This window comes from Haliaeetus albicilla, chromosome 8, assembly GCF_947461875.1.
Source record: "Haliaeetus albicilla chromosome 8, bHalAlb1.1, whole genome shotgun sequence".
In the NCBI taxonomy this organism is placed as follows: domain Eukaryota; kingdom Metazoa; phylum Chordata; class Aves; order Accipitriformes; family Accipitridae; genus Haliaeetus; species Haliaeetus albicilla.
The window spans coordinates 20830846-20846757 of record NC_091490.1 but is presented as its reverse complement, the minus strand read 5'-3'; the positions used below and the strand labels follow the sequence as shown (position 1 = coordinate 20846757).

At 39.6% G+C, this 15912-nt stretch overlaps 1 protein-coding gene across 1 annotated transcript in view; it reads left to right on the top strand.

Annotated features, from left to right (window-relative positions):
- The window catches only part of DPYD (dihydropyrimidine dehydrogenase), a 365931-nt gene extending 353539 nt beyond the window's left edge, over positions 1–12392 (top strand). Inside the window, exons 22-23 of the mRNA XM_069789317.1 lie at positions 8042–8182; positions 10939–12392. Of these exons, the coding sequence (XP_069645418.1) occupies positions 8042–8182; positions 10939–11109 (312 nt within the window). The 3' untranslated portion in view covers positions 11110–12392. The remainder of the gene's footprint in view (positions 1–8041; positions 8183–10938) is intronic.
- The last annotated feature ends 3520 nt before the right edge of the window (positions 12393–15912 follow it).

Here is a 15912-nt window from a genome sequence, read left to right as displayed (position 1 = left end):
CTGTGTTTTTTTCCTAATAATTTAGTTCTTTGTCCTTCAGGGTCTATACCATAATATTGGGTCACCATTTATCTGCTTATTTATTTCTTCAGTTTTTTACTCCACAAGTCTTGCTGTAGAGATTGTCCTGTTTGGTAGTTTAAACATTCTGGCATAGCTCTGTTTGTCAGCTTAGCTAGGGCATGACATGTTGTTCCACCTGTAGGAAAAATATCCATAGAGATCCTCAAGCTTAAATTCCTCATGTTCGAACTATTTTTCACCTTTGTGTGTACAGATATCTTTATATATATGCAAGTCTTTTTATGCTGATGCCGTAAGCACCCAGCTGGAAGCCAGCACCTTGGGAGGTATCTAGCCACATTTAGTCCAGTGCTGTGCTTAATCTATAAAATCCCCTTGAGAGGTGAGGAATATTGATCTAGGCACAGCACTATTATGCCATAACAGTGTACCATTTGGATCCTTCCTAGCATGTATCTGGGTCGTTCACCATGAGTAGTTTTAGCTTGTGTTTGCCTGCCTGGAAAAGACCATATTGTAATCTTCACCGTAAACATGGAGCTGTTGCATATTTCAGGTGGAACTGTGCATGTGTTTCACATAATTTATAGGACTCTAAGTCTGCTTCTCCCAAGTATTTGCTCCAACATGAATCACAGCAATAATCTCCCCTGCAGTAGCCCATAATGACCCCTTCTCTATCACAGTACCTCAGAAAATATTCTCATTACATGTGACAGTTTAAGCAAATTTAAGCTAGTCTTCTGATATGGGGAGAAATCCTAGAGTCCAAACCCCCTCTTTCCCTCCCCGCTCTGACTGTAGAAGGACTGCCTCAAGTGGTTCTGCAATAGAATATAATAGAATAGAACAGTTGCATTTGGAAGGGACCTACAACGATGATCTAGTCCAACTGCCTGACCACTCCAGGGCTGACCAAAAGTTAAAGCCTATTATTAAGGGCATTGTCCAAATGCCTCTTTTTAAGGCACTGACAGGCTTGGGGCACCGACCACCTCTCTAGGAAGCTGTTCCAGTGTTTGACCACCCTTTTGGTAAAGAAATGTTTCCTAATGTCCAGTCTAAACCTACCCTGGTGCAGCTTTGAACCATTCCCATGCATCCTATCACTGGATAACAGGGAGAAGAGATGAGCACCTCCCTCTCCATCTCCCCTCCTCAGGAAGTTGTAGAGAGCAATGAGGCCACCCCTCAGCCTCCTTTTCTCCAAACCAGAGAGACCCAGAGTCATTAGCTGCTCCTCATAGGACATTCCTTCCAGCCTTTTCACCAGCTTTGTTGTCCTCCTCTGGATGTATTCGAGTACTTTAACATCCTTCTTAAATTGTGGGGCCCAGAACTGCACACAGTATTGAAGGTGAGGCCACACCAGTGCTGAATACAGTGGGATAATCACCTCTTTTGACCAGCTGGTTATGCTGTGTTTGATGTGCCCCAGGATGCGGTTTGCCCTCTTGGCTGCCAGGGCACACTGCTGACTCCTATTGAGTCTGCTGTCGACCAGCACCCCCAGATCCTTTTCTGCAGCACTGGTCTGCAGCCACTCCTCTCCCAGTTTATACTTGTGCCCAGCGTTACTCCATCCTAGATGCAGAATCTGGCATTTGGACTTGTTACATTTCATGCCAGTAATCATTGCCCAATGCTCCAATCTGTCTAGATCCTTCTGCAAGGCTGCCATTGCACTAGCAGCCTGTAAGAGGAAGGGCACTGTGCTACTGTATGTAAAACTGGAATGACTCTGTATTCCAGATCATGGCTGATTAATATAACAGCACTACAGTATCTTAACATCTTGCTAGTTTGCTTGTCTCTTGTCAGGACAGCACATCAAGCAGAAGTTTTCGAGAGCTGTCCATGGTGTTTCCTACTGCGTTTTCTCTTGCAGCTTTCTCTTGTCTAGAATGTATCTGTTGGCAAGAGCAGCAAAAGTTACTTATTTTGATATGCTGTTCATCAAACTGCATTTTTTCACTGTAATAGTACCTGTTCATCTAGTTTTATAAAATACCTATGAAGTTCCTTGGGTTTTCTTTAATTTAGTTTAAAGTAAAATCTGTATCAACTCTATATTCTGGTTCAAATCTTTTTCTGAAACACACTCAAGCATATTAGACAGCATCATATCTAAACCAGAAAATTGAGACCCTTTGCTCTGTTAATACTTTGCCTTTTCTGAACATTGATCATTGTATTCCAGCTCTTTATTTTTCCTTTGTTCAGCCAACTTGCAATCCCACTTCACAGCTACTTAATTTCAGAACTCTGTTGTGTCAGGCCTGTGTCAGAGGCCTATAGAAACATAAAATTTACCAGTTGGTTTTTTTTGTATTTATTGCCTCACAGCCTTCATAAAGAATGCTGATAGATTCACGAGGCATAATTTTCATTAGAGAAGCCATATTGAATTATGTAGTAAAGATTCATTTGAGTTATTTTGTAAGTCGCTCTTTAGCTAATACTGCAACTGTTTTACTTGCTTTACTGAAACAAGGGTTAGAGGTCCCTAAATCCCAGAGCACATTTAACAACCTTTTTAACTATTGGCAAAGCATCTGTAATCTTCCAAAGTAAAGTTAGTTTTAATGAGATTACATATTTTTGTTAGCCACTTTACTGTAAGTTGACCTTGGTGATGTACCCTCAGATTCTGATGACTTTTTCTTCTTTAATCCATAATTTTTTTCCCAACATTTCTTCATCTCTCTCTCTCTGACAGTACCTCACCTTTATTACCAAAAAAGAACAGGTGGAAGGCAGGTATCTCCCTAATGGAGATAAACACTGGTACAGAGAGTAATTTACTTTCTTTGCAACATTTCATCCCCTTCCTGTGCTCTCCCTGTATCCTAGTGAGGGCACTTCTGCACAGCCCCTTGTTCTTTCACAACCTATTGAATCCTGAGAACTGCCCAAACACCCCATAAATAATAATGAACAGATAGAGTACTTGGGATCAAGCACACAACTTTGCTATATAAATGTCAGATGCTTGTTAGGAGTTTTTTATATTACTTGGTGGTGAATCAACTTCAGCATTTGTGTCATGGTCCCTCGGAGACCTGAAAACTGAGGTTGAGGCCTGTCCTTAGGTCAGGCTGCTATTCATAGAATCATAGAATCGTTTAGGATGGAAAAGACCTTTAAGATCATCGAGTCCAACTGTCAACAGGTAGACCTCTACTTCTGGTAATCTAAAGATTACCTTGCTTTTCTTACCTGCTGTTGCTGTCAGCTTCAAGTGCACAAAGTTCCTTGTCATTGAACCTTTCTCCTGAACACGGTGTGACATGCAAAGTGTCTTATGGTGACTCAAAAAGTGCAATAAGAGGACATGCATGTGTGTTCCCTTTGAACTTGCTATGTGAGATGCAGTACCTGCACTGTGTATGGCTTTCTAATGATCTAATGAGAGGCCTGTGATGATCACCATCTCTAGAGCACAGTATGGCTTTTTAAAGTGTGGTCTGTATGAAGATGGACACAGCAGGTCTACAAGGAGCCATACCTGAAGCATGAATTGTATTTACAAATGCAGGTTTACTAATATGATGGCTAATTAAAAACTAATCACCATACAATGTTTGATATATTAACATTAAAAATGCAGCTATAGTAATAAAAATAGCATTGCTAAAATAATATCCTACTGAACAGATCTGCTCCTTGTGTATACTCAAAATCACATCTGCCTAGCTTAGTGACAAAATGAATTTTTTTTCTGTACTCATTAGTAACATAAAACTAATGGATTCTGCTCTGATTCTCTCCATAGCAACTGAATTCCCTGCCAGTTCCAGTTGCAGGACTACATTCCTCTCCCAGTTTGTTCAGTACACTTTTGTTGAGAAGAGTGGGACAGCACAGCAGTAATAAAAAGAAGCACTCTAGGTCCCTGAGATTGCAAAGGTGTAACTTAGGACAAAATTTATCTTCCAGGTTTGGTTTTTGTTGGGTTTTTTTTCTTATTGCTGCTGGTAATGCATCAGCCAGAAAGAACACAGCTTGACTTCCAGAACCTGGCTTCTGTTTGCAGATCTGGCAGTTGGCAAATATACCATTATACTGTAAACAGTGCAAATTTGATCCGGACGCCATTGAGATATACCAAGTGTGGAATCCCATAGTGCCATTTTAGACGGTTGCTTTTTGGAGTGAAACTGCACTTTAAACAGTGAAAGCTGATTATTTCTTGCTGCACTGTTTATTTTGTTCCAAACATTTATGATTTGATGGAAACAAGAAGCTCTGAGATAGCTTGAGATGCTGTAAAGGACTGCACCTGCAAAACATCTTTTAAGTACCATTGCTTTTTTAGTCAATAAAGTCTTTAAACTTTGCAAATGAATAAAAATACAGTTTTTGCTTGAGAGAAAGAAGTGATTAAAATACACAACACCCAGGAGTGTAAATGAACAGTAAATCATTGACACAGTCTTTTGAAATCACTTTCAGGCCTCTAAAATGCCATCATCCTCCCTGTTTGGGACTCTAAGTCCCCAAAAGTATATTTTGTGAGCTGTGAGAAGTGAGACTTGGTTACAAATTCAGAAATCACCGTATCATATGCATTGTTTTTGTTATTCCCTTTGTAAGTTTGTAGCTGGAAAAATCTATTTTGATCATGTTCTTCTAAGCAACCATTTCCCGAGCTATCTCATGCTATCCTAAACCTTGCACTGTCTTCCTCCTGTCCCCCAGCTGCTTCTCTGGAAGGCCATTAACCACCTCACTCCTTTTTCATTTAAAAAGCCTTTTCTAATTTCCAGCTTTAAATTTATTCATGGCTGGCTTATAATCATGTATTCTTGTGCCAACATTGTCATTTAACTTAAATAGCTCTTTCCCTCCCTGATGTATACATAAAGAGACGTCATATTCCTGCTCTGCCTTCATCTTCCTAGGCTAAACATCTTGTTAGGCTCTTTTTGTCCTCTCTCATAAGCAAGGCCCTCCATCCCATGATTATTTGAGTATCCCATCTCTGCAACCTGCTTGAGCTTTGTGGGTTTTGTTAACATCCAAACGATATTTAAAGAATACAAATGTGAATCCAGAACCTCCCTGAGAAAATTGTTAATTACCTGTGCTCTGTAAAGTCTGCTTTTGTTAGGTGAAAAAGCCCTTCGCTATCAGGAATCTCCCCATGTTGATACTTTTACAACATGAGCAGGCAGTGGAAAGCTACTTCATTGTATATTGTACAGGTTTTACATAATTTCTTCAAATTCTTCAGGACACAGACCAGTACTTGCAGATGACAAGTGCATTTGTGGCATATAGTGGAATGTTTGGGGTACTACACAAGAGCGGCTTATAGGATACTTAGTATTGCTGGGGGCAGTAGATCACACACAGACACATGTATTTTGAAACCTGTAACAGGTTTGATACAGACAAGCCTATATGAGACTTGAAACAAGCTGGAGCTGAATTCTAAAACTACAATTTTTCAACTGATAAAGACTGCAGAAACCTGAGAACTGTAGCAACCTAAAAACTGCTGAGCAATTCCCAGTAAATCCATGAACTTTTCTGAGTAAGACATGGAAATGAAAATACAGGGGTGTGAGCAGTTCCTAAGAGATTATATTTGATTGAGTTAGTTACTGTAACTCATCAGTGGAGGCACATTAAAGGGCTGTGTGTTCAAGTCTAGTCCTTTGCAATACCAAAGTAAAAAGTATTAGCTAAACCACTTTCATAGTAGTTAATCAACCTTTTACAGTGGTTTAAGCAAACAGATTTTACTTCAAATTTGCAGTGAATTTGGACCATGCACATAATCAGCTTGCACAGCTCTATTGATGAGTGCTAACTCATTAAGCTGTGATAACTTGCTCACTTACAGTCATCTGTCCACACTCATCATGCTGCCTTTAGCAATATGCCTAGCTGTTTTATGCTGGAAGAGCATTAATGTTCTCTGCATGTAGCTGAGAAGAACTGGAAGGCTTTTAGCTTTGAATGAATGCAACCAAGGTATTTCACATGTCAGCAGCTTAGGTGTTTGGCAGAGAGAAAACATTTGAGTGTTTTTGGAACAAGAAAACAGTACAGTTTCCCTGTCCTTCTTCCTGGGCTTAGGATATGGTTGAATTTCCTACCTCAGCAGTCATTAAGAGCAACTTCATAGTTCCTACCACTGCATCCAGTGAACAAATAAATTTCTCTTATTGCATAAAGATACTATTGTAATTTCAGTGCTGAAGCCCAGGTAGGTCTCAAAGTTCAAACTTCACTGAGATGAATGGGACTCATTCATTCAGGAAGCAGAGCTGTTGCAAGTTCTCAGCAGGCTCAGGAAGACAAGGTTGGACCCATTTTTGCATTTAATTCATGTAGCAGAGCTTTCCTTTAAAGCTAACATTGATAAAGCCATATTACCCTATTGCTCTGATGTGGCATAGGAATAATTAGGGATGCTTAGTTTGTTTGAAAGTAAGGCTGCCCAAAATAAGATATGCAATGAAAATTTAAGTTACTGTAATCGAGTTCTTCTGCAATGAGAATTGAAAACAATATATAGAGCATTGTATGTGATTATAAATTATACAGGTTAAATATAGCGTACTACTACACACTTAAAATGGTTGCTAATAATTTCTGAATAATTTTTTTGACCGATAGGAATAAGGTAAGTATTGCTTCTTCAAAAAATATTGAGAAACAGGATACAAAAAGAAATCCTTATCATGTTTCTTGGCGATGCAAGACCAAAGGTAAACACTTTGAAGCTTATCATTCTGGGCAGACTTTTCTGTGTCTTGTATTTGGCTTGATCCTGAGCATTTTTCAATTGACTTGGATCAAATTCCGTAATCAAAATCATAAAGACTTCTTGGTTTATTACAGTAGAATGGCTTTGAAGCCAGTTCTGCTCTCCTATTACTCAATGAGTTTTCTCTAATACTTAACAGTTATACACCTTTTTAAAGCAAAAGTAAAATGTATTGTTGCATCACATAACCTTCATTTACTAAGCCTAACTTTATCTTAACAATATAGAATCTTGCACATAAAATCGAGCTTATTTTGCAACATGGGAACTGTTGTAGAAGAATGCTTAGTAAACTTACAAAATATCCAGGCAACCAATACAGTGCCACAGGATGAATCTTTTAAAATGCAGTCATGTTCATAATCTATGCTATACTTCCACAAGTTAAACTACTTTAACTGAGGGATAGCTGTAGTTCAAAGGACGTGGGACTTGTCCCATCTCTCCCATTGACTCAGTGAAGCTGAACTGCCACTGAACTGTGCAGTTTCCCTTGATGTAAAGTGGAAACGGTTTGCATCAGGTAGGTCCCCAACAACTTCTTTTAGAGGGAATGTTTTCCTCTAGTGGTACGTACCTATACATTGTCCTGCCATATACCTTTACTTTTGCAGCACAGATGTGTTAGCTTGATGCCACAAATTCCTTCCTGTGGAGTTAACAGAACTGAATCAAGATTTGCAGGATTAGACCCACAGCTTGCTTCTGTACAATATTTGCAATAAACTGATGATAATGTCATTTGCACATTTTACTAAAGAGAGAAAAGCAGTTATTGTTCTTTCTGTCAGTTTAGTTGATTGTGCCCCTTTCTTTTCTTGCTGTGAGTTCTTAAATCTGTGCTAATGAGAAATGACCAAGGATGATCTGACTGTTTGTAGCATGTCACTCCTGTTTTGTGCTCCATTTTGTTCCTTGAAGTTTCACACAATAATGGCAAAACAATAGCACACTCAAATCAAGTACTAAATGTGTAACCTATTTGTAGAATGTGTTCATATACAAATATATACTTCTAGTGCTGCCTACATTCAAAATGTGCCTGTATGGAGCATTCTTCATATTTTACAGGAGGTATGAAGGTCAGCAACTTGGAAATTTATAGGAAAAATCCTAAACGTCATCACAATGCATGGCCAAATCTTCCATATTAAAGTACTAGAGAGTGCTCCTGTGCAGCTACAGAAAACTGCTTAGGTATCTTCTAAATGAGTCGATAACTTTTTTTTTCCCTAGGATGTAATTGGAAAAGCACTGCAGTATATTGGAACATATGGTGAGCTCTGCAACACAGAGCAAGTTGTGGCTCTGATTGACGAGGAAATGTGTATCAACTGTGGCAAATGTTACATGACCTGTAATGATTCTGGCTACCAGGTAAGAGCACAGCTGTAATTAGCAGAAAGGCACAATGAGTTATCTTTCTGCTGCTGGGAAGAAAGAATCCACCTTCTGTTAATGAGCAGGTGGGAAAAACAGATGTCTAAAATATTGGATTCGAACCCCAGCATGCTCCCAGGCTGTGCCGCACAAGCCCTGCCTGCCCTGCTGAGTGTACAGCATCTCACTGGCTTGCTCTAGGTCACTCTCCCAGTCTCTCCCTAACTGCAGGTGGGAAGGGGGATTCTTTTTAAGAGGAAGAAAATGAAGGAGACATAAGTCGGATAGCAGTAAATGCAGTTCTTTCGTGGTTTTCAAGTACATGAGGGAGAAAGGGAAGAATGCATCCCTTCTCACTAAGGGGATGTGGGGAGACAAAAGCTGGGAAGAATGCATCCCTTCTCACTAAGGGGATGTGGGGAGACAAAAGCTGTTCTTATTGCCAAATGCTTTTTAAGAAACCTAGTCCTTGTTCCATCAGTGTAACTGAACTTGAACTAATTCAGGTTTCAGGCAGGTGGGTTTCTGTTTTGATCTTGATTGAGGTACAAATCCTTTCTCCAGGATAGCTGCCAGGCTTTAGAGCAGCAGGTTGAAGTTTGCAGAAATCATTGTGACCAGAAAATAGTAAAATTTTGAGCAGGGGCTCCTGTTTGCAGCAAAATATTTCCTTGATTTCTGCTCAGTATGGTAACATCAGTTGTATGAAATGTATCAGCATTTCTACTTGCCATTCCTTGCCATGTCCACTGGAGCTGATGGACTGGTCTGCACTAAAAAGGAGGACTCATGTTCTTTTAGAAAACGAAAATATGGTCTAGCATAACCTCCATAGAATCCAATATGCAGCAAGCAATAATATCTACATTAATTTTTCCATTCATCCCAGTCCGAGAATAGTTTGTCAGAAACAAATATTTAACTGAGCACCAAGTTTCCTCTGAAAACCATGACCTTTTGTTATCCTTAATTCAGTCTAATCAATAGTAGGTCTGATGAATTTAACCACATACAGTCAAAGAAAGAAGTCTTCCCATGTAAAATCAACCCCTGCAATTAAAACAAGTGTGTCAGAGCAAAGGTAGACATGTTTTTTCCACTGATACAAGAAAATTAATACTGCATTTATACCAGATTAGATTACTGCAGTAGCCTTTTAACTGTCTAAATTTCTTCGTGACACTACAATCTTCACCTCTTCTCCTTCCCTCATATTTCCCAGTGAAGGTGAGGATGTAGCCCTTGGAGAGCAAAAGACTGCGTTTGTATTTAGTAAAACGTTCTTTTCTATAGCTGGAAAAAAAAAACCAGCACCAAAAGAACCAAAGTTTAAAACCCCAGGAGGTTTTCTAAGCACAAAAAAAAGTGTTCTTTTCCTTAATTAAGGAAATTGGAAAGAAATTAATTGCAAAGAATTGCAAAGCAATTCTTAATTGCAAAGAAATCACACCTCCCCCCTTCAAAATAGCATCTGCTTTGTGCTTCTCTTTGTTTCAAAAATATCCATACTGCTCTACAGATCTATCACCTTGTAGGACTCCAATAGAAAAGCCTTCCTTTAAATTTAAAGCTAGCACTGTAGTCCTGACTTCCTCTCCCTCTTTGAACTCCCTTTCAAGATGTGCATTGTTGTTAGGGAGAGAGGAAGGAGTCCTTCTTAAGTACTTACAAACCAAAGCTCTCTTTGTGCTCAAGCTAAACTAAAACTTTTAGATTCAGGGCAGTTAGTACCTACTTCATTCATGTCCTTGCGGGTTGCTACAGTAACTTCTGTGCTTTCCTAGTAGTGAAACCCCAAATGCGGCAAATCTGCCTTTGGAGCCAACCTGCAGCACCACCGACCTAGTACCAACCATCTCCTCCCTAGGCTCCCCCAGTTGCTAACAGTGGTTAGGGAGATTTGCAAAGGCACCACCACTTGTTTGCAGAGAAGTGAGAGTTCAGCTTTCAGGCCTGATTTTTCCTTCCTAAGACTCTTAAAAGTAGATATTCAGTGGGGTTTTTTTATTTTTCACTTTTCTAGGCTTGCTTCTTAGATATTGAAGCTTTTGCAGTTGTGTGATGCTTTTGGTTTTGCTTTTAATTGCCATTTCTATTATACCAGGAGCTTATTTCATTGAGACTTCAATTGTTATTTCACATTAAAATACACTTATCACTCTAATTGGTAATGAGGATTCACTGCATGGAAACGTGAGAGCTAAAGCAAGCTCTGCCTGCCCAAAACTCAGATATCCCTTTCAAAGATTTGCAAAGGAAAATAATCATACAAGGCACAGCATGCTGTTTTTCTCTACTATTCATTAAATTAGATTGTTTATGCTGTGCTGAAAATAAAAGTCAAAAGAACACACTGTGGCCAGCGTTGTGCTGAAGCTGTACAGACATGGTCTGGTGTCTGCCCTGAACCAATAACCCTGGCAAATTGCTGTCTTACAAAATATTTCCTTCACATGAACTAGAAATATCCCTCTGGGAGTTTAAACATCATGGGCCAAACTCCTCCTTTTGTAACCAGCCCTTGTGACCCATGAGCTTTCAGTGAGGTATAATTTGGCCCATATTTCTAATTTTAAAGTGTCAGGAGTGGGGGTTGTTTTGTTCCCTGCCAGTTGAACAGTTGCTATAGCTGCAGTGCAGAATGACACCAAGATGTCTCCAAGTGCTGTAGCACAGGAAATGCAGACACTAAAATGGGAGCAATTTTGACCTTTTCTGTGAGTGACATCAGTAATGTTTATTCCTGTTCACAGGCTATCCAGTTTGATCCCGAAACCCACCTGCCCACAGTTACTGACAGCTGTACAGGCTGCACCCTGTGTCTCAGCGTCTGCCCTGTTATCGACTGCATCCGCATGGTTTCCAGGACAACACCTTACGAACCAAAGCGCGGGCTGCCCTTAGCCGTGAACCCCGCGTGTTGAGGTGATCGGTCCAACAGCTAATGTGAACTTTACACTTGTTTGATGCAATTGATTTGCTTTCTAATTAGTCCTTGAAAATCTACTCTTATAAAAAAATGTAATATTGATAGCCGTTACAATGAACACTGTGTTTTCCAATTATTCTTTTTACAACAATTAAGTTTTGAAATTACAGAAAGGCAGCAATTAGTCAGTCATGGCTGTCAGTTGTCCACTATTTGAAGTGTAACTTTCTCTTCACAATTCATGCTGTAATTTCAAAACTTCTCTATAGAGTCTTTAATCTCTGTGTATTTTCTGGCTGTAAATATAATTAAGAAAGCATTTTTTGATGAACTACAAATCAATGTGCAAGCTAACTGTTTTCAAGGAGGCATTTTGTAATTAAACATTACATTTAGTTTTAAAAGAGTTTCTTAGAAGATGTAATTAACTACATAGCGTTCAAACAAAGCAATATGGTTTCTATTTTTCTATGGGAAGAAATGAAAGGGAGTTTAAAATAGAATTTAAGAACTGGATTAATCACTTTCAAATACTACAGCATATGGTAGTGTCTTTTTATAATCCTTTCTAATTCTTTCTCACACTAGTCACTTTATAGAATAAATTTGCTGTGCACTGACACATGCTGGACTCTTCAGATTTGTGTGTTGCATGGGTAGCTTGATCGTTACTTTTCCCCCCCAGTGAACACTCATAACATCTCTCTAAAAACAGTTAAACCAGCTTATTATGAAGTCCAGGTTGCATTTCAGGATTCTGAGATGTGACAACATTTTTTGCTCCAAGCTCATCCTCTAAATAACTTTTTAATTGTGCCAATTAAAGCTCCAGAATGTACACGTTACAGGTCAGAGATCTGATTATGTGCAAATGGAATACACACCCTGCAGACTGCGTTTGCCAGATACAGACACATAGGGCAAACTGGCAAGATGATTTCCCCCAGTGCCAATTCTTCATACTTATTGGTTATGTATGGTTATAATAGTTTCACAACCAAAAAGAAACACAGATTTGTCTTTCTTGCTAAACAATATCTCAGTTTTAATCCATTTTTCATTCACAGGAAGAACTTTCTAATATGAACGTATTGCTGTCTGCTTTGCTCCACTTAAGAATATAAAGCCTTTAGTTTCATCATAATAATAAATGATCTATCAATTCAATTTCTTATACCCTATATTGTGATCAGCAAAACTTTGATTAAAAATATACCCTGACTTTTGTTTCTTGATTTATGAATCGTGCACCAAATTATAAATAAATGTTGAAACTGACTTAGGTTTGTTTCTGGGTTTTTTTTTCCATTTACCAAACAGATTTTTCTTGCAGAGCCTTGTCAGGTGGTTTTTCATGATCTCTAAGATTCACTCCAGGAATCATTAATGAGTTAATTCATGTGTACATTATTCCATTAATTGCCTACAGTGCAGAATGTAGCATGCTCTTTGCCCCTCTCTGGCACCTCTTTGTCTGCCTTTGACTTGTCTTCCTTTTGCATCCCTTCCCCACACGCACACACTTGCGTGCACACATATGTACACTGTGTCCCTCTAACATTTTGAAGTGTCATTTCATTTAGTATCCTTGCTCCACCAACACTGTTTTGCTGACACTTTGGGCTTGCTTGATGAGATCCCTTGGCAGGCTCAAGCCCAGTGTCTCCACTAATAGCCTTCTCTTTGTACTTTAATTTTTCTCTTCATCATTGTGGATTTTTCACACTCAGATGAAAACAGGAACAGGTAGTTGTACTGCTTAGAAAATATTTGCCTGGAACTTCTTTAAAGCTCTTGGTCTTCTGGTAGTTTCTTCTCTTATGTGAGCTATAGAGGACTCACGAGAAGAACGAGCTGGTCTGTGAATGTTAGGGGCAAAGTTTGTACCACGTACCGCTTGTACCTCTTCGGAGGACCTGGCTGACAGGCAGCATGCCCTTAAGTGGGGCAGAAAAAAACATCAAAATCAGATCATCTGAAGGTAACATTTTATGTTCTCAGTTAGCAAATGCAAGGAAAAGTAGCTACCTTCTGCCAGGCTGTTACCATGTACTTCTTATTTTGTATCCTACCTACCATGGACCCTGAGGGTGAGAGGCGGTGTGTCACCTGCCACTGAACTGGCCAGCTTCTCCAGGTCTTTTGTTGCTGCATCGTCAGACCTGATTACCTTACTATCCTGAAGGCATCACATCTGGTAGTGTGGCTTCTTTTAAATACAGGACAATGCCAGGAGATCTAATTTAAGTAGCTAAGCACACGTACATCAAAAACGTAGCAGCAAAATTAGAGCTTTCCCTAGGATAATCAGTAGTTGCAGGACGTCCAGTATTCCCAAGTAGGTATAAAGTAATCTTTGGAGGAGTAAAGGCATTCTTTGTGAATCAAGATTATAATCAAGACTATAATTTGTTTACCGAAGAAGGAATAACGGGTTATATTATGCAGGTTTCTTTCTCACTACCCGCCCTCTCCCCCACTCTTGTTCTGTCAAGTCTGTTAACAGTTTCAGGAAATGCGTTCCCAAATGAATGTGAATACTTTCTAGCTCTGACAGCCAGCAATAAATCTGTGTGTTGCAGGAACTCAGAGAAATGGCCACATTTAGGTCTCCTGCAGGATTGTCTTTTAAGTCATTGGGGTAAGGCAAGGTGTAAACAGGCAAGGGAGAGAGCCACAAAGGACATATTCCTGGATTTTATAGGTTTTTCACATCCATCTTGGGGAATCGATCCCATTCAGTGCATTCAAGAGCCAAGGAAACAAATCAGAAAAATCTGGTCTATTCTGCAAATGCTATAGCCAGTTATTAAAAAAGGGACATGAATTTTCAAAGTGGAAAAGGTTCCAAATTAAGCTCATACATTTCAGTGATTTAGTCACACATTTAAGGAATTATGTATTATTAAAGACATGCTGAGCAAGATCCTGCAACCCTAGCCCTCACAGTTTTTAGACATGTTGTCCTATTGATCACTATTATAAAATATTGTAAACTGTATTTGACAAATTAAATTATGATGGAACTGCCATAGCTCATCCTCCAGTAGCACATTCTTATTCACATCATATTCCTGAACAGAAAAAGCTCCCCATGTCAGTGTATGCTCTGCAGTCCAAGAAATACTTGAAAAAGCTGCCAAATCTGCTTGTGTGAATCCCAATGCACCCATACATGTTCATTGGAAAAAGAGATGTTTTGCCTTGCTAACAGACTATACAGGCAGTTTGGTTTTTGGCCTCTAGGATGAACAGACATCATATTTCCAAGGCACTGGATTGGCAACGTTAATAGCCACATTTGAAAAATTACACAAGATTTTTAAAACGCATCATTTCCTGATTTTTAAATGAAATATTAATCTGATCTCTTGGCAAAATTAATACTAGCCTTTGTGCATGAATCTGATGGGTAGCCTGTATCGCCGGTGTTGAAGCCAATATACATGTATACTGCTCCTTGCTCTGATGCTTTACCAATTGCTAGAGAAAGCCTTCTTTACAGATACGCATTTGCTCAGTTCATAAAATTTGTCAGGAGCAAAATGCAAGTTACCTGTCTAGACTTGCTGCCCCTCTTTGTTGTGTCTTGGAGGACACGGCTTTCCACCATGTGGCCTCTGGGAGAGGTGACTCAGCAGCTGCAGGGTGGCTCGCTGTCATTTCTGCAGTCTGCCTGCCTTCCAGCATGTATTACTGTCACCTTTGGCTCCTCCAGCTTTGTTGTCTTTAAGCCTTTTATCTCAAGGTGGCACAAGTGATTGCTAGATTCAAGGCAAACTACCCAAAACCCAACTGCGCACCATCAACCCCATGCCTCATAAAACCACTTTGTTTAACACAGTCCAAGACTGCAGCCTTAGAAATACAGTGTAAAGCATAGATATTTCCTATCAATAAGAAGATCCTGCCAACGTATTCTGTATGTATGTTTCATTATTTATCTACTGTAAGATGGGGTTGGGCATGTTGTTAAAATTTTATATTTTTCAACATGTTTCCTAGTAGAAAATATTTTTTCAGATAAAATATTTATTTTATTGGCAACGGTTTCACTTCACCAGGCTGCTCCACTTCTTTGATGAACTGTGGAAGATAGGTTTTCATTGGCAACATCTGGCAACCTGGCAGACTCTCTCAGCAGCTGGATTGGTAACTTCAGAGTTGCTTCTGGGTCTTTCATATAATTAGTATGCTTATGGGCCATCTGGGTTGCTTTGTCTTCACTGTTGCCATTTCCTGTCTTTTCTGACAAACTGTAAGCTCTCCAGTTATTTCTCCAGGAGATCAGTTTTCAATAACTCCTCTTCAGGTTGGTCTGCTGGGTCTTGTGCAAACGTCCATGCTGGCCTTGCCCAGGAGCAGAGACCCCGCTTTTATCCCTCCTTCTTTTTTTTGGAGGTCTGAATCTGCCCATCATGGGTTTTTTGTGCCGTGGGAGCAGAGCTTCTCATTGCTACCAAGCAGTGAAGCCAGAGGTTAGCTCGGCAAGTTGACATGTATCACATCTGCACAAATAAAGCCCTAAACAATTTCAAATTTTAGCAGTAAACACATGTGTGCACGCGCGCGCACACACACACACACACACACTCCTCTTCTAGTGTGCCTCTAGGCAAACTAAAGTTACCACAAGGAAATGCAAGTGTTCATCTTCTGTAACAGACCTGCAAGTTGTTAAGCTTTACCTTGATATACCTACCTGGATGTTTTCAGACACCAGGGATGGGCAATATATGTTAATTAACTTGGACTGAGCACTGGAACAGAAGAAGGTCCTTCCTGCTGTGGCTCAGCA